The following is a 17,798-nucleotide window of genomic DNA, read 5'->3' as shown; positions in this document are numbered from 1 at the left end:
AAATGCATGTCTACAAGTATAATTTATTTGCACTATACATATAAACATTCAGGAAGACCATGGTAGAGTCATTGGTTGAGGATTTTGTAAATAGGACATCACCACTGCTGATATGGAGAGCCTAAAAGATTATATAGTTGAATAATCGCAATCAACATTTACGTTTTAAGTATTACACTTACATAAAACTACTCAAAATTTGTTTGGTATCATCACTAACTCTTGAGTTAGCAAAACTGATGCTGGAGCAGTAAAGAGCTACCCAAGCACACCATTTTAGCTGAAATTAATGAGTAAAACTTAAAGGAAAAACTTTAAGACAAAATAAACATTCAGCTTTACTTTCATCATTAAACCACACATTGAAAAGATCATGCTCAGGACATTCATATAGTCGGCAGTTGGATCATCCGCCGCCCCCGTTGTTAGAGCTTTGTATCTGTTAATATATTTTAACTCCTTAATCAAACTAGTGGAGTTATCTTTCTAAATAAGATGGAGCCATAACTAAACGGTTAAAGGTACTACCGAGACTATCTATATAGATGGTTTCTGGGTACTAGTATATAGCAAGTTTCATAAAAAGAAATAGGCCGAACGGTATATGGCATAGAAACAATAAGTAAGCTTTTTAACATTCAATGAAATATCATACCGAGTAATTTTGTCGCTCTTTTTCTGTTCTATTCCTACAGAAGAGGTACCACTGCCAGTCGCCGCCATTTTTCGTGTAATTTGTTTCCAGAAAAGTCAAGGACGAAGGGTGAAAGGTTAATGATTGGTAATTGGCAGCACTGCTGCTCACTGATATTGGATTGGTTGTTTCAAGATTCAAGATTTACGCGCAATATCGCAAAGAAAAGTTTAATGCTTTTCATTTCCCTTGTTTCAATAGAATCAATACAGTAAAAAATGCCTCCTTTAACGTTTAAGAAAGCCGATAAAATTTCTAGCGATATTCAAAAATTAATAAAAAATGTTACAAATATACAAGTAAATAACCCTGGTAATAGCTATTTTGGTGGTCACATAATTTTGAGTAATTTTTCGTTTTCAGGAAGATGATCAGAATTTTGCCATTTGTCAAAAGTTTATTTTGTCCAATTTTCTATATCATCGTTATTTAGACGTAATTGCTCCTGATGTTTGGAAGAAGGCTGACAAGTTTGTTTAGTAGCCAGTTTCACGTTATTATTTGTATACTTATTATTTACTTTCTAGTTTGCATTCCAAATTGGTTATTCAAGCCCAAAGCACACATGCCAGAGTGTTTTCTGATTTAGTTAAAAAATTTAAAAACCTAATTGGATCTACTACAGGGTCATCTGTAAGTTATTAAAATGTGCAAGTTTGGTGCGAATGCATTTCAGACATCTTTCTATTTTATTTTATCTTATATTATTTTATTTTATCTTATTTTATTTTATTTTATTTTATTTTATTTTATTTACTAAATTAAAAGCATTTGTGTGTTTTTTTTTTTGTATTTTGAATGAAACTAGGAAGATGAGTTGTGTGCAGTTTTGTTTTTGTTGATGAAAATATCACGTGGAACCTCAAATTTATGTTTATATCAGAAACCATTAGGTTTATAACATTTCAATATCTTAAAGTCCTTTCATTTCTGGTTAATGACTCTAACAATATTAATTTTTCTTTTTGTTTTGCTAGTGTGAATTTTTAACACGTTTTTTGTATTTCTAGAATACAAGGAGGGTATATCCGTGGAAAGTATTTTAAAGAATGAGGAATTTCAGCTGATTGATTCTCCAGATCCAGTCCTAGTAAAATAAAATTGTTAACTATATATATTTTTTTGTAATGTAGAAAAACTGAGTTACTTTGTTTTTATAGGTTTATGATGTTAGTTCCTCAGTTGAGGATGTGGATGAGTTGTTTGAAATCCAAAATCCACCTGTGGAATTATACGTTGGCACTCCATCCAGTGATTCTGGTTTTGAACAAACACCCGACTTTGAAATTAGGCCTATGCCTTCATCACCCTCACCAACCATTACATTGTCAGTTTTAAATTTAAATCTTAACAGTAGGAAGTGGTTGCGAGATAATATTTTAAACAAGTGAGTAAAAAATGTTTCGTACAATAAGATAATAAAATTTCTGAATTGCATTTTTGAAATTTCAGTACAGAGAGTGAGATTGTAAGAGAAGAAGTAATTGTAACTGAAATATTATGGATGCTCCGAGGAGCGACTAAACTTTCAGTTTTTGATTATCAATTTGATAAGTTTTCTCTTAAAGAATCTGTTAGACTGTGCAGCTTAAATAATGTTAGTGAAACACTTATCAATATATTAAACAATGAGAACTGATATTTTCCTTTTTTATTAGGAAGCATTACGTAATTTCATTAAACCATTCTGTTTTTACGCAAATTGTGTAGTTAACATGAAATACTTTGTCAACAGTATTGTTCAAAATAAGTTTAAAGTGTATCATTTCCAATCGGAGGTTTATGAGGCTTTTGCTAGTTCCTTGTTTCGAATCTTGCAAGAGCTTTTATTACCTCTGCAACAACTTGAAAAAGAAGTGTTCATGAACAGTGAGATTTTTATTTATTTATAGCTTTTTACATTTTTAAGTAAATATTTTTTTTTGTTTTCAGTGGAGTGTTGGACTTTGATAAAACTACGAATAGAACTACATAATTTTTTCTCCAATATGAATTTGGTTTACAGCGTTTTCGAAGATGGAGTTACCAATGTGGAAGAAACCATGTCCAAAAGGCTTAAAGTAGCTCATCTTTTGACTGTCATTGGCAGGAAATTGGAGGAAGTTCGATTATTAGGGACAAATCAATATCACCTAAATATTTTATTAACGATGTTATTTGAATCATGCAAGCCATACTTCAATTTTATTCATCAGCTTATTAACGGGAAACTTGTAGATACTTATGAAGAATTTGCGATAGAAAGGTAATGAATATATTAAATTTTTGGGTTTTATCTTGGTTGTATTAGTTTTCCTGTCAATTTTTCTTAGAAATAGAAGTGCTAAAGCCGAAGACGAATCTTTTTGGGACAAGATTCTAATATTGCACCAAGTAGAAAATAAGTTCTTTGTGTTTAGTGAAATTTTGCCCTACATTTTATTAGCTGGAAAGTCAGTCGAGGTATTGGCTAAACTAGGTTTTAAAAACTCTTTTGAATCTAAAAATGAAGGTAATTTGAAATTAGGCAATCCAACATTTAAATTATAAATTTTAATATAAATATGTACTTTTACAGAATGCCTCTATAATTTGTTTCTCAGTAAAGTGTTAAATAATTTAGGCATAAATTTAAATGAAAAATGTAACAACACAAATATTGGTTGGACAAACGAGTTTAATAACTATAACTCTTGGATAAACAAAATTACAAGCCGAAATTCTCTGTTGGATAAAAATTTCCAACAATTTATATTGAAAGACAAACCAGAAAGGAAAGTTAAACGCAAGACCAATGAGTAAATTAAAGAAATTTTAAAGTGATTTAAAACTATCATTAACTATGTTCTATTTTTAAGACGCTTAGAAATATTAGATGTAGAGTTTGAATGCCGAAAACCTCTTCCATTACTTTTGAGAAACTCTTTGATCCCTTTAATAATTGAAAAGTGTCATATTAGTAATCAAAAAGCTATTGATGTACTTACAATAGATCATAACCTTTTAAGGCATTTGGATCTCATTAGGGTATACATCAGAAGTTTGAAGAATGCCCACAAATTTATTAACTGTGTATATTTTTAGGCCTTCTATCTTTTGGAAGCAGGGGCGTCGATGCTTTATTTTTGCTCAAATGTATTTGATAAAGTAAGTTAATTAAGAAAAGCAATCGTAAAATTTGGTTAATGTTTTCAACCCTAGATGTTAAGAGGCAGAAATTGGGCCAATGTATTTTGCTTGAACACCTATCTTAATGAAGTAGCGGAAGCAACAGGATTTGCAAAATTTAGGTAATTCATTGTATTTTTTAAAATATTAAATTATGCCTATTGAAATTATACTTTTTCAGCTCTAATATTTCTGTTGTAATAAATGAAGACTTGGTGATATCAAAGAGTCCTTTGGAAGAATTACTAATGCTTCTGTTGGTTTATAAGGTAAAGCTTTAGTTTTTCTTGGCTTTGCTGTAAATGTTATTTGGTTGTTCCATTATTATTTGTAATTAGGTTCCTTGGCCCATCAATATAATCCTCGACAATGAGTCGATGAGAGTTTACCAAAATATATTCAGTTTTTTAATGCAGATTAAATGTGCCAAATATGCTCTGGATCAGTTACGTTTTTCAAGTAGTTACCTTCATGTATTAGTTTTATAAGTTCTGACCAATAATTGAAATGTTTTAAATATTTAATTTAGCAGAAAATTCCCAAACTAAAAAGCATAGCCACATTCAATATTTGTTAAAGATGAAGTTTTTGTGTACTATTAATTCCATACACAACTATTTTATGATTGGAGTATTATATATATTTTTTTAAAGTCTCTGATTGGTGTTTTGTTTACTAACTTTGGTCTGTTTTGTTGTTAGATATTGCACACTGTGCATTTGGAGTTAAAAGATGAAATAGAGAAAGCGAAGAATGTTAAAGATTTGGTGGACGCCCATAAAATTTATTTAAAAAAAATTCAAACTAAATGTTTTTTAGTTCCAAATTTGCATTATTTAAAGGATGGAGTGTTTAAAATATTAAATTTAGCTATTAATTTTGCACACCAATGGAACTCTGAAGTCGATGATGATCAGTAAGTAACATTTAATAATTAGTAAATAAGTAAATTTGATATAATTCATTAATTATTTAATCATAGCTACCAATTGGAGCTATCTCTCATCGAACAAGAATATACAAGGTGCTTAAATTTCTTCAGTGCCATGATCAAAATTGCCCAGAAAAGGGGTGATTATTCGAGTTGTAAGTACCAATTATGTATTAATTGCCTGAAAACCAAAATCATGTAACTCTTTGGTAGGTAAGAGTAGGGGAAAATTAAGAAATGCCAGTTTTAAACAGTTGGTATCTTCATAAATATTTGTGACAAAAAACTGCAATTTTTGTCACTGGTTTCAGTAATCATATTAGAATTTAAATCATTATTTATAGATAATACCATACCATATAATTCAAATTACGTTGTTTTGGTTTTCAGGTAATGTTATAGCAATGATAGAATTTTAATTTTAATTTTCTTTCAAAGTAGCTGCATTTCATTTGAACTCTAACAAAACTGACATCAATTTACTTTTCCAAGAGCTTTATTCATGAAATTGCAAAAATGTTCTTTACATTAAAAACATGTGATCACTACACTTCCATTTAAAATAATTGTTGTATATTTCAATGTAATATAAAAAAATACATACTTTTTCTTGTCTTGTTTTACTCCTCCTTATTCCTAGCAATACCGAGCGAAATTAAATATTTCAAAAGACAATCTGGCATGAGTCTTCTAATAAATTTTAGGCTGTGATTATTTTTACGCAGGTGTATGGATAGCCGAAGTATTTCAACATATAAGGTTCAAATTTTTCTGGTGGTGTCAAAATGACCCCCCCCCCCATAATTGGCAGGTGAGTCTTTCCCAAAGTAGTTGCAATTTATTCCTTAGCACTTTCTCTTTTATTGCAGTAATTTCACTCTGAAGTATCTAAGAAATGAAACATGCTTCGAAGATTTGAGCACTTTTATTTGTTAGCTGAATTGGAACATGTAAAAAATCCAAAAATTCTGTTTAGTCTTGGTAAAACGCAAAAAATGTTTATGCATAAGGGGCATTATCATTGAATTGATTTTCTGAGCTATTGCACAATCATAGTTTGGTTCAGCACCAAGATCCTTACTGTTTAAATTTCGCCAAAGCAAAATATACTACTCAGTTTGGTTGCAACTTAGTATTAAAACAATAAGAAGTGTTATACTTATGGAAAGAAGAAAACCTTATCATTTCTTAAGATTTCATCTAGCCATTTTTGGTTGACTACAATAGATCGAAGCAGGAAGAATCCACTTTCTGTTTATAACTTACCACAATCTAGTTGGCTAAGACATTATAATGAGGAAGAACCCAAGAAAAAAATTTAAGACCCCAGTTTGTGGCTTTTGATAATCAATATTATTATTATTAACAAAATCAAAATAATTTTGTTTTTTTTAATATTTAGTGCCTACATGTAGGAACATGAATACAATAAACTACAGATAACATTCCATCATTGTACACATACAACAAATCAGTTGAATACTTTCAAGACTGTTCAATGTAGAAAGTACGCATTTTGTACAAAAACGTACAAAATAAATTTGATAATATCTAAATTTAAATTTTTAGGAACATTTTTCGTTTCTAAATTTAAAATAATAATTTACATTTAACAGATTCTTACAAAGATATCATAAGTGAAATAAAATGTTAAAAACATTTTGCTAATGTGTGGCGTATATCAGTCTTCAATTTAGATTACACGTTTTAAATAAATAAAAAAACTACAACAAAGTTTTAAGAAAGCTTAAATTTAAGTTGTACCTCCATTAATTAAAATACTTCGATCAGACTGAATGTGATATTCAGAAATATCGAGCATTTCTGAATCATTGTTTAATGGCGAATGAAAAAATACTGGTGGGTCTACGATGGAGGTGGAATCTCCACTGTCATTTAATGGGCCAAACCCAAGTTTTGTACTCCGGGTAGGGAGCAAAAATGCAATAGATATTGCGATAATGATATGCCAAGTGCTGTGGATGTATTTGTAGTTCTCCTCAGTCTCAACAAAAGCGAAAAGTATCAACCCTGTTATTGCGGTTAAAGACCCGGCTAAAAGTCTCACCAGAGATCGAGCTTGGAAAGTTTTAAAAGATTTAACTTGGTAGCAACGACAACCCTGACATAGGAAAAATCAAAAAAAATTATTGGAGTATCTCACCTAGAATTGAAATATAATATTAACACTTACCCAAGAGAAAATTAAAATGATCACTCCTATTACAAAAGGAATGACAAATACCCAAAATCCCGTTCTTTGGTATTCGACACCTAGGGCAATTCCCAGTGCACCAGACATATGGGCAATGGACGTAACCATCTGTGATAAACCAGCAATGGCCACAATTGTTACCCATACAGAAAGAATAGCGGAGTAAAAATCACAGAACTGAAGGACTTCGTATTTCATTAAGCAAAAACTGTATCTGTCAACATCACAGGCGTGATAGAACTAGAAAGTATAAATCATTACAATTATGGAATAAAGATACGTTGAAAAAACATTCCTCTTACAGTAGAAAAAAACATTGTGACTGCGTAAACAATTGCTTCCGTATAATATTTCCTTTTCACAGCGAGTAAAATGGAGGGAATAAAAAATGCATTGCTGAGAGTCAACAGTAAAGTTTTCATGAGCTCAACGGAGGATGATACTGATAAACTACCATCAGTACAGCCCCATCCTCTATAACCTATATGAATAGTAAAATTATTGAATCATGGTAACACAATTATTTAAGGCAAAAATCCTACCAGCAATGCATTGACAAGAACTAAAATAAAACTGCCTAAAATGGTTTTCTCTGCACAATCCATTAGAGCCACACGGCTGCCCTTCAAATACACATGGTTGAAGCCTGATGGCTAAATCAACCATTACTTGATCCAACTCGCAACTCTGAATTTCGTTTCTACAAATTATTTGTTAAATATTTTACAAGAATTAAGAAATGAGTAATTGAATTAGTTATTTTGAATATTTTCATAAATTATTAGGGGGTGGCCAACAAATATTTTTGCATTAATTAGGAAACATTTTTTAAACATGATTCGTTACATTTTCAATGGCTTGGAATTTAGTTAACTTTAATCTCGCAGAGGTTTCATACCCAACTTTATAGAAACATTAGGTGGATACTTTTCGCTGGTTTTGGGATTTCGGAGTAGGGTAAGAAGAGTAACCTTATGACGAAATTTTACTCAGATTCTGTGGTAGCGAATAGTTTGCATGGGGATAAAAATCTTTTCCCAAAATCGTTGCCTTTGGTCATTTTAGTAGATAAATTCTGGATAATCAGACGATTTTATTAGTTTACTCTCTTTACACTTCCTTTCCAGGAGGAGTAAAAAGTGAAGTCCTAATACTCCAATCTTGACGAATAGTTCACGGTGCCTGCGTTCAGTAACTCTAAAAAAGCTCAGCGCTTAGCTCAACAGTCAGCGGTTTTTACTGAACGGGTTTTTTTACATACTGTTTTGACGTCACGTTGCCTGTCTGTTGAGCAACGAAGTCATCAGCTGTAAGAGCAGGTTTTCCGTTGCTCAACAGTCACGTGACGTTGCATCACTAAGTAAGGCTAGCTGCAGACGCCGCAACAGACACTTTACAAAATTTACAACAAGCGTAAAAAGCGTTCAACAAGATCCTACGTCACGTTAGCAACGGTCTCAACGAAAATATTTTTTTTGATATTTCGCTGAGAGTTACTGAACGCAGCCGGTGTAGAAACATTATCTGCACCAAAGCCAGCGAAAAGTGTCCACCTATTAATAGAGATTTCTATAAAATAAATCAATAAAAAATTAGAAGTATAAAATGTTTTTATCCGCTTTACTTGCACAAGAGGTTTGCACGCGGGTTTCAGATTTCAAAGGGTCTTGCGACTGCAGCGCGCACTAATAATAATAATAATAATAATAATCATAATCAGCAAGGCTAATACCCAAGGCACCACCTTAGGCCCAAGTCATCAAGCGACTTTTGAAGCCTTTAATTCAGGTGGCCGGGTTACTCTCTACCTTCAAGAGCTACAGCTAAGAGACGTAGACAAAACGTTATCCCGTATTTTATAGAAACACCTATTGCAAAAGATAAATACCCTGATGCATTGTAGCAGGTAATTTCAAAAGAAATGAACCAAGTTCCTGGATTTGGAAAAGGAAAGTATCTGACAGCACCCAAGTTCTTATTTGATGATATCATCATTGAATAATCCTCTTCGCAATTAGCTTTACCTTTGATAAAAATGGGAGGTATTTTGTGACTAACACACATATTTACTTTCACAATTTCAGTTGTAAAATTCTATAAAAAAAAACAACATATTAGATAAATGAGTAATAATTAATCTAAACATTAATACTTGGGCTATCGGATCCAAGTGAATTCTGGTTTGTAAAGTCCCTCCAATATCCACGAAAGGCAACAGCTCAAATTTAACTAACAATGGAAACGATTCTGATATTGAGAGCCAAGAAGAAAACCAATCTCGACCCTATTAACAATAATATATTTTTATTAAGAGAAATTAACATTTAAATCTAGCCAACCTGTAGTAAGAATGAATCTAGAAAATCTTGGGCGTGTTTAACCCTCGTTAACGATATGACAGGTACGCAGTCTTCTTCCGACTTCCAGGATGTGGAAATATCTTCAGACTGATTGAAATCGTCGTCTTCTAAAGACCTCTTTTCTAAGCGACTAACGTTCCCCATTTTGTTAGATAAACTTGACCAAAGTTCTTTCAAGTACAAGTGTTTAACAGGCTGACTGGAGTGTTTATTTGTGACTTGATGCCAACTGCTGGAACAACCTATACGGAACAATCAAATTATATTGGTTTAATACTGAGTTAGTTTAAATTCTTGATTATTACTTTGAAATTTCACTGAAATATTGTAAAATACATGTTGCAGCGATATGACTACGAAAAAGTAGTAGGTGTTAGTTTGAGGCTGAGATAATGTGTGCGAAAATGGGTTATAGCCATTGGTGAGATTTAAGGGGGAAGAAAAGGGCAATCCATTTGCCCGGATACCGAACTGACTGACGCAATCTTTGGTTTCTTGCGCTGCAAAATCATCTAAGGAACTATTCCTCATTGAACAACCAGATATTAAAATTTGAAAACTCCAAGTGTTTTCAAGAACAAAAATTCTGAAAATATATTTGATAATAATAATAATGAAATGTTTCATTTTATATTAACTGAAATCATTAAAATTTACTTGTAATAATTTATTTGAGAAGAGGTGTAGATTTCTATCGCAGAGCCTGGAGATAACAATTGAATGTTAGGCTGAACAGTCCAAGCAGCCATACTGCCCAGACTATAATGACAATTGTGACTAATACCCTGTTACAAAATCATATTTACACACTATATTTCAATAACAATAGGCTAAAAATTAAAAAATGTTACCTGTACTTTAATCTCTCTATTCCAATCTGGAATATAGGCAATACCAAACCAACTCCCTGGGAGTGGGTTCATAATATGAAATTCTGGCATTTCTTTTGGTTGGTAATTGGTGACTGTTTTTATGGCGTATAGGTGTGTCTTGGGCACCACAACATCCTTAGGATAGGAACCATTATCTGGAGAAACAACTGGATAGCTACCATGGCGCAAATAGCTAAATTGCAATCATAATATAAATAACAATATTCCTACAATTATATTTTCCGTATTTTACATATGAACTGTTTTAGGAACGCAAGATGGGTCATCCATAAACGCTACAAATTGCCACATAGCACGCTTTGTTTCCTGAGGAACTGAAAAATGAAAGATAGCCACATCGCTGTATGAACGAAAAGGCCGAAGAATACTTTCTTCATAAGCATCTGAAGGAGTATAAACTAAATAAAAACATGGGATATTAATATTAGATACGAAAACATATGAAACACAGGACCATTTCAAAACATACCTAAACTAGATGCCCTAATAATCAAAGCTGACAAAGAAATTTTCAAAACAGCACAAAACACAAGATAAAGAGTAGTTTTAGAATAACTCATAATGAGAAACACATAGTTGAATAATTTTAAAGTTTCATTGGAAAAAATACCACGAACGGCAATGTATTTTAAAGTCCCGTCATAACAAATTAGGGATAGTCCCTAAAAAGCAGAGTTGGCAGAGGTGGCAGAGTTCCGGCAGAGCTCCTCTTCCTACTGCGGTAGTAGCTACTATAGATATTCGAGAGAAAGCAAGCCAAGGAAGATTAACCTTCCTTTGTTTGGCGCGAGCATTTCAAAACTGAGTTTTTGGTCGTTATATAATTGCTCAAAAAATGTTTAGGCCGTATTGTTAACAAAATTAAAATTAAATGTTTATGTTGGGTTATTAACGAAATTTTATACTTTCTGTTGGCCATTATATTTAATAATACTGTTAACGGAATTTCCAGCTTCGCAGAGCTCGTTACGCAATATGGCAGAGCTCCGCCTATGTCGCGCTTTCCCTGGATAACCCTATTATTCGGGCGTCTTATTTCGTAACTAAGGTCGGCCTACATATTTAATAATGTTATTCACGGGATTTCATACTTTAATTTAATTTATAGCCCTAATTTTGATTTGGCAGAGCTCGTTACGCAATATGGCAGAGCTCCGCCTATGTCGCGCTTTCCCTGCATAACTCTATTATTCGGTCGTCTTATTTCGTAACTAATGTCGGACTACATATTTAATAATGTTATTCACGGGATTTCATACTTTAATTTCGTTTCTAGCTCTGATTTTGATTTGGCAGAGCTCGTTACGCAATATGGCAGAGCTCCGCCTATGTCACGCTTTCCCTGCATAACCCTATTATTCGGGCGTCTTATTCCCTGTCTAAGGTCGGCCTACATATTTAATAATGTTATTCACGGGATTTCATACTTTAATTTCGTTTCTAGCTTTGTTTTTAATTTGGCAGAGCTCGGTTTCGAATAAGGCAGAGCTCCGCCTATGTCGCGCTTTCCCTGCATAACCCTATTATTCGGGCGTCTTATTTCGTAACTAATGTCGGCCTACATATTTAATAATGTTATTCACGGGATTTCATACTTTAATTTCGTTTCTAGCTTTGTTTTTAATTTGGCAGAGCTCGGTTTCGAATATGGCAGAGCTCCGCCTATGTCGCGCTTTCCCTGCATAACCCTATTATTCGGGCGTCTTATTTCGTAACTAATGTTGGCCTACATATTTAATAATGTTATTCACGGGATTTCATACTTTAATTTAATTTCTAGCCCTAATTTTGATTTGGCAGAGCTCGTTACGCAATATGGCAGAGCTCCGCCTATGTCGCGCTTTCCCTGCATAACCCTATTATTCGGGCGTCTTATTTCGTAACTAATGTCGGCCTACATATTTAATAATGTTATTCACGGGATTTCATACTTTAATTTCGTTTCTAGCTCTGATTTTGATTTGGCAGAGCTCGTTACGCAATATGGCAGAGCTCCGCCTAAGTCGCGCTTTCCCTGCATAACCCTATTATTCGGGCGTCTTATTTCGTAACTAATGTCGGCCTACATATTTAATAATGTTATTCACGGGATTTCATACTTTAATTTCGTTTCTAGCTTTGTTTTTAATTTGGCAGAGCTCGGTTTCGAATATGGCAGAGCTCCGCCTATGTCGCGCTTTCCCTGCATAACCCTATTATTCGGGCGTCTTATTTCGTAACTAATGTCGGCCTACATATTTAATAATGTTATTCACGGGATTTCATACTTTAATTTAATTTCTAGCCCTAATTTTGATTTGGCAGAGCTCGTTACGCAATATGGCAGAGCTCCGCCTATGACGCGCTTTCCCTGCATAACCCTATTATTCGGGCGTCTTATTTCGTAACTAATGTCGGCCTACATATTTAATAATGTTATTCACGGGATTTCATACTTTAATTTAATTTCTAGCCCTAATTTTGATTTGACAGAGCTCGTTACGCAATATGGCAGAGCTCCGCCTATGTCGCGCTTTCCCTGCATAACCCTATTATTCGGGCGTCTTATTTCGTAACTAATGTCGGCCTACATATTTAATAATGTTATTCACGGGATTTCATACTTTAATTTCGTTTCTAGCTTTGTTTTTAATTTGGCAGAGCTCGGTTTCGAATATGGCAGAGCTCCGCCTAAGTCGCGCTTTCCCTGCATAACCCTATTATTCGGGCGTCTTATTTCGTAACTAATGTCGGCCTACATATTTAATAATGTTATTCACGGGATTTCATACTTTAATTTCGTTTCTAGCTTTGTTTTTAATTTGGCAGAGCTCGGTTTCGAATATGGCAGAGCTCCGCCTAAGTCGCGCTTTCCCTGCATAACCCTATTATTCGGGCGTCTTATTTCGTAACTAATGTCGGCCTACATATTTAATAATGTTATTCACGGGATTTCATACTTTAATTTAATTTCTAGCCCTAATTTTGATTTGACAGAGCTCGTTACGCAATATGGCAGAGCTCCGCCTATGTCGCGCTTTCCCTGCATAACCCTATTATTCGGGCGTCTTATTTCGTAACTAATGTCGGCCTACATATTTAATAATGTTATTCACGGGATTTCATACTTTAATTTCGTTTCTAGCTTTGTTTTTAATTTGGCAGAGCTCGGTTTCGAATATGGCAGAGCTCCGCCTAAGTCGCGCTTTCCCTGCATAACCCTATTATTCGGGCGTCTTATTTCGTAACTAATGTCGGCCTACATATTTAATAATGTTATTCACGGGATTTCATACTTTAATTTAATTTCTAGCCCTAATTTTGATTTGACAGAGCTCGTTACGCAATATGGCAGAGCTCCGCCTATGTCGCGCTTTCCCTGCATAACCCTATTATTCGGGCGTCTTATTTCGTATCTAATGTCGGCCTACATATTTAATAATGTTATTCACGGGATTTCATACTTTAATTTCGTTTCTAGCTTTGTTTTTAATTTGGCAGAGCTCGGTTTCGAATATGGCAGAGCTCCGCCTATGTCGCGCTTTCCCTGCATAACCCTATTATTCGGGCGTCTTATTTCGTAACTAATGTTGGCCTACATATTTAATAATGTTATTCACGGGATTTCATACTTTAATTTAATTTCTAGCCCTAATTTTGATTTGGCAGAGCTCGTTACGCAATATGGCAGAGCTCCGCCTATGTCGCGCTTTCCCTGCATAACCCAATTATTCGGGCGTCTTATTTCGTAACTAATGTTGGCCTACATATTTAATAATGTTATTCACGGGATTTCATACTTTAATTTAATTTCTAGCCCTAATTTTGATTTGACAGAGCTCGTTACGCAATATGGCAGAGCTCCGCCTATGTCGCGCTTTCTCTGCATAACCCTATTATTCGGGCGTCTTATTTCGTAACTAATGTCGGCCTACATATTTAATAATGTTATTCACGGGATTTCATACTTTAATTTCGTTTCTAGCTTTGTTTTTAATTTGGCAGAGCTCGGTTTCGAATATGGCAGAGCTCCGCCTAAGTCGCGCTTTCCCTGCATAACCCTATTATTCGGGCGTCTTATTTCGTAACTAATGTCGGCCTACATATTTAATAATGTTATTCACGGGATTTCATACTTTAATTTAATTTCTAGCCCTAATTTTGATTTGACAGAGCTCGTTACGCAATATGGCAGAGCTCCGCCTATGTCGCGCTTTCCCTGCATAACCCTATTATTCGGGCGTCTTATTTCGTATCTAATGTCGGCCTACATATTTAATAATGTTATTCACGGGATTTCATACTTTAATTTCGTTTCTAGCTTTGTTTTTAATTTGGCAGAGCTCGGTTTCGAATATGGCAGAGCTCCGCCTATGTCGCGCTTTCCCTGCATAACCCTATTATTCGGGCGTCTTATTTCGTAACTAATGGTGGCCTACATATTTAATAATGTTATTCACGGGATTTCATACTTTAATTTAATTTCTAGCCCTAATTTTGATTTGACAGAGCTCGTTACGCAATATGGCAGAGCTCCGCCTATGTCGCGCTTTCCCTGCATAACCCTATTATTCGGGCGTCTTATTTCGTATCTAATGTCGGCCTACATATTTAATAATGTTATTCACGGGATTTCATACTTTAATTTCGTTTCTAGCTTTGTTTTTAATTTGGCAGAGCTCGGTTTCGAATATGGCAGAGCTCCGCCTAAGTCGCGCTTTCCCTGCATAACCCTATTATTCGGGCGTCTTATTTCGTAACTAATGTCGGCCTACATATTTAATAATGTTATTCACGGGATTTCATACTTTAATTTAATTTCTAGCCCTAATTTTGATTTGACAGAGCTCGTTACGCAATATGGCAGAGCTCCGCCTATGTCGCGCTTTCCCTGCATAACCCTATTATTCGGGCGTCTTATTTCGTATCTAATGTCGGCCTACATATTTAATAATGTTATTCACGGGATTTCATACTTTAATTTCGTTTCTAGCTTTGTTTTTAATTTGGCAGAGCTCGGTTTCGAATATGGCAGAGCTCCGCCTATGTCGCGCTTTCCCTGCATAACCCTATTATTCGGGCGTCTTATTTCGTAACTAATGTTGGCCTACATATTTAATAATGTTATTCACGGGATTTCATACTTTAATTTAATTTCTAGCCCTAATTTTGATTTGGCAGAGCTCGTTACGCAATATGGCAGAGCTCCGCCTATGTCGCGCTTTCCCTGCATAACCCTATTATTCGGGCGTCTTATTTCGTAACTAATGTCGGCCTACATATTTAATAATGTTATTCACGGGATTTCATACTTTAATTTCGTTTCTAGCTTTGTTTTTAATTTGGCAGAGCTCGGTTTCGAATATGGCAGAGCTCCGCCTATGTCGCGCTTTCCCTGCATAACCCTATTATTCGGGCGTCTTATTTCGTAACTAATGTTGGCCTACATATTTAATAATGTTATTCACGGGATTTCATACTTTAATTTAATTTCTAGCCCTAATTTTGATTTGACAGAGCTCGTTACGCAATATGGCAGAGCTCCGCCTAAGTCGCGCTTTCCCTGGATATTATTCGGCCTACATGTTTAGAATGTTATTCAATTTCATTTTACATTTTTATTTAAATATTTTTTCACATTTATACATTTCAATTTTATATTTTAGACATTTTAAATTTTACACATTTTAAATTTTACACATTTTAGACATTTTATATTTTACATTTTAAATTTATTTGGAAATTAATTTATTTTATTAGCTCATTTTCAGCTTCGTCTTCAATGGTGTTGTCGACGACGTCGACAACACCTGCTGCCATCTCTCTCCTAGGAGAAGTATGCAGGTGAGGGCTATTGGTGGCAGCGGGGGGAGTTCCTCCTGAAGATTGGAGGTGATTGCCGCTACTTTGAGCGGAGGAGTACGGGGAATGTCTACTCCTCCGCCCACGACACTCGAATTGGCCGTGACCTAAACGGCCACAATTTCTACACCTCCAACTCTCCAGGACCATCATACTCCCCCTTCGATTGAAATTAACCCGGAGATCCCTTAGGGCATCTCGGCCGAGCTGCACTTCGGGCGTTATGTCCCTCACCTGCGCCTCCAATCGGACACGTGGACTGCCGCTTGATCTTAGGCTGACTACATGGAAAATAATATGGAACTTTTATTAGGATTACATTAACATGGAAGCATTTTAAGACTGAATGAGATTAAATAAATAAATTGTACAATAACGTACGGCACGGATTTAAACAAGGTAAATCAAAATTGTTCCTAGCACCGTTATCCTGTTTTCGGGGTCGATTTCAATAAAGAATATTTTTTTTAAACTTACCAGTGATATCCACGTGTCCGATTAGTTGATTATCCGTTATGTTTCGCCTTCGTCTTAGCTCCTCCAGGTAGAGGGTTCGCCACGCGGAAATCGACATAATAGTGTAATTCCCGGTGGCTTCCCCTACCTGGATTTCCATACCATTGATGAATACGCTGAAATCTGTGATTCTACATAGAATTAAACACAAATTATTACCCACTGATGGCTATTGTAAAATCTTTTACGTATTTTATCTATATGCCTACGCGTGCTTTGATTTTCAAGCTGCTTGCTAAAGCGCCTAACTTTTAAGAAATTTCTTAAAATATAACAAAATATAGTTTTAAGTATATATGATTCTTTAAACAAAAAGTGTGGCGATTGAGATATTTCTTGGAAAAAGCATAAAATGCAGGGTGACCACTGAAAACCCCCATTTATAGGAATATAGGAAATTCAACAGTCGATTTATAGGAAAATAAAATATAAGAGTATTTTCTTTGATAATATAGGACCAAATAGGAAAATTTGCAGAAATGAAATTTAAATTTGTTTTAATATAAAAGGAACTTATTTTAATAATACTTTAAAAACATCCCAGACTCGCGCATAAAGGACTAGTTAGACACTTTCAATTACTAATTTTTAAACAAGTAAGTGAATTGAATTAACTAGGTACGAGGAAAATTCGAAAATATCGCGCGAAATACAAAATCTAATTTTAGGAAAATATAGGGAACAGTTAAATTATAGGGAAATATAGAAAACATAGTTAAATTATAGGAAAATAAAGAAAAGCATTGAAATATAGGATAATTCCAAAGTTGATATGGTAGAAATTTACGACCAAGGAAAATCAAGTATATTTACCTCGACATTTTTGCAGTTCTTCGGCAGTTGTGAAGTGAAGCTTGCAGATACGATGGGTTTATATATGTAGGGTTATGAGGGGGGGAGTGACCCTGCAGGGACAGTAGACGTAAAAATAGATACTGGGTAATACCATGTTCGCACGGAGAAGCTAGGGTAACCTAGGGGGGTTAGGTCACCCTCCCAGGTGGCGATTGTTCGGACGAGGAATTTTTCTCTCCGTTTTCTTAGAATTTTGTAACTCCGGAAACCGTTCGCACGTTCTTTTTCTTCGTCTACATTGATTTCTACTTGATCAATACCATTGAGAAATAATTAGTTATTACCATTTTATTATAATTACAACGGGTAGGTCACTACTTGTTTGGATGCGTTATATAATCAAAGT

At 34.5% G+C, this 17,798-nt stretch overlaps 3 protein-coding genes across 8 annotated transcripts; 1 reads left to right on the top strand and 2 right to left on the bottom strand.

Moving 5' to 3' along the window:
* Positions 1–3: 3 nt before the first annotated feature.
* On the bottom strand, positions 4–811 carry LOC149940745 (PAT complex subunit Asterix). The gene is made up of 4 exons (XM_090178684.1): positions 656–811; positions 343–439; positions 183–280; positions 4–121 (listed from the first exon to the last, which is right to left on the bottom strand). The coding sequence occupies exons 1-4, from the start codon at positions 721–723 to the stop codon at positions 49–51; spliced, it is 336 nt and encodes a 111-aa protein (XP_090034810.1). The 5' UTR covers positions 724–811; the 3' UTR covers positions 4–48.
* Positions 650–5,394, top strand: LOC149940744 (gamma-tubulin complex component 5-like). Of its 6 annotated transcripts, none has more exons than XM_090178676.1 (21): positions 675–781; positions 896–993; positions 1,058–1,164; positions 1,222–1,327; positions 1,503–1,587; positions 1,705–1,784; positions 1,855–2,081; positions 2,147–2,291; positions 2,353–2,563; positions 2,627–2,939; positions 3,013–3,185; positions 3,252–3,471; positions 3,532–3,700; positions 3,758–3,820; positions 3,875–3,963; positions 4,023–4,110; positions 4,180–4,300; positions 4,371–4,471; positions 4,543–4,757; positions 4,824–4,927; positions 5,211–5,394. In XM_090178676.1, exons 2-21 carry the CDS (start codon positions 913–915, stop codon positions 5,276–5,278), a joined length of 2,766 nt encoding a protein of 921 aa, XP_090034802.1. In that variant the 5' UTR covers positions 675–781; positions 896–912; the 3' UTR covers positions 5,279–5,394. The 6 variants fall into 6 exon arrangements, 5 of the variants coding, with proteins under 5 accessions (XP_090034802.1, XP_090034801.1, XP_090034800.1 ...); XM_090178675.1 differs by having other exon boundaries at positions 3,007–3,185; positions 5,214–5,394; XM_090178674.1 differs by having other exon boundaries at positions 676–781; positions 3,007–3,185; positions 4,374–4,471.
* Positions 5,395–6,215: 821 nt separating this feature from the next.
* On the bottom strand, positions 6,216–10,888 carry LOC149940743 (post-GPI attachment to proteins factor 6-like). The gene is made up of 12 exons (XM_090178404.1): positions 10,710–10,888; positions 10,473–10,638; positions 10,199–10,412; positions 10,005–10,132; positions 9,653–9,933; positions 9,327–9,589; positions 9,140–9,271; positions 8,876–9,081; positions 7,530–7,687; positions 7,290–7,468; positions 6,967–7,227; positions 6,216–6,894 (listed from the first exon to the last, which is right to left on the bottom strand). The coding sequence occupies exons 1-12, from the start codon at positions 10,798–10,800 to the stop codon at positions 6,526–6,528; spliced, it is 2,448 nt and encodes an 815-aa protein (XP_090034530.1). The 5' UTR covers positions 10,801–10,888; the 3' UTR covers positions 6,216–6,525.
* Between the last annotated feature and the right edge of the window lie 6,910 nt (positions 10,889–17,798).

This window comes from Leiobunum rupestre, chromosome 6 (genome assembly GCF_980474605.1).
Source record: "Leiobunum rupestre chromosome 6, qqLeiRupe1.1.hap1, whole genome shotgun sequence".
In the NCBI taxonomy this organism is placed as follows: Eukaryota; Metazoa; Arthropoda; class Arachnida; order Opiliones; family Sclerosomatidae; genus Leiobunum; species Leiobunum rupestre.
This window is presented reverse-complemented; position numbering and strand designations above follow the sequence as displayed.

Excerpts from the sequence above, each read along its gene's own strand:
- LOC149940745 (XM_090178684.1), bottom strand. The coding sequence starts at position 723 with ATGGCGGCGACTGGCAGTGGTACCTCTTCTGTAGGAATAGAACAGAAA. Across the intron at positions 440-655 it reads AAGAGCGACAAAATTACTCG|ATACAAAGCTCTAACAACGG; the intron begins GTATGATATTTC and ends ATATATTAACAG. Across the intron at positions 281-342 it reads TGTGTGGTTTAATGATGAAA|CTAAAATGGTGTGCTTGGGT; the intron begins GTAAAGCTGAAT and ends CATTAATTTCAG.
- LOC149940744 (XM_090178671.1), top strand. The coding sequence starts at position 913 with ATGCCTCCTTTAACGTTTAAGAAAGCCGATAAAATTTCTAGCGATATT. Across the intron at positions 1,328-1,502 it reads GATCTACTACAGGGTCATCT|GAAGATGAGTTGTGTGCAGT; the intron begins GTAAGTTATTAA and ends GAATGAAACTAG. Across the intron at positions 4,301-4,370 it reads GGATCAGTTACGTTTTTCAA|CAGAAAATTCCCAAACTAAA; the intron begins GTAGTTACCTTC and ends TATTTAATTTAG.
- LOC149940743 (XM_090178404.1), bottom strand. The coding sequence starts at position 10,800 with ATGAGTTATTCTAAAACTACTCTTTATCTTGTGTTTTGTGCTGTTTTG. Across the intron at positions 10,133-10,198 it reads ATAGAGAGATTAAAGTACAG|GGTATTAGTCACAATTGTCA; the intron begins GTAACATTTTTT and ends ATTTTGTAACAG. Across the intron at positions 9,272-9,326 it reads TAGATTCATTCTTACTACAG|GGTCGAGATTGGTTTTCTTC; the intron begins GTTGGCTAGATT and ends TATTGTTAATAG.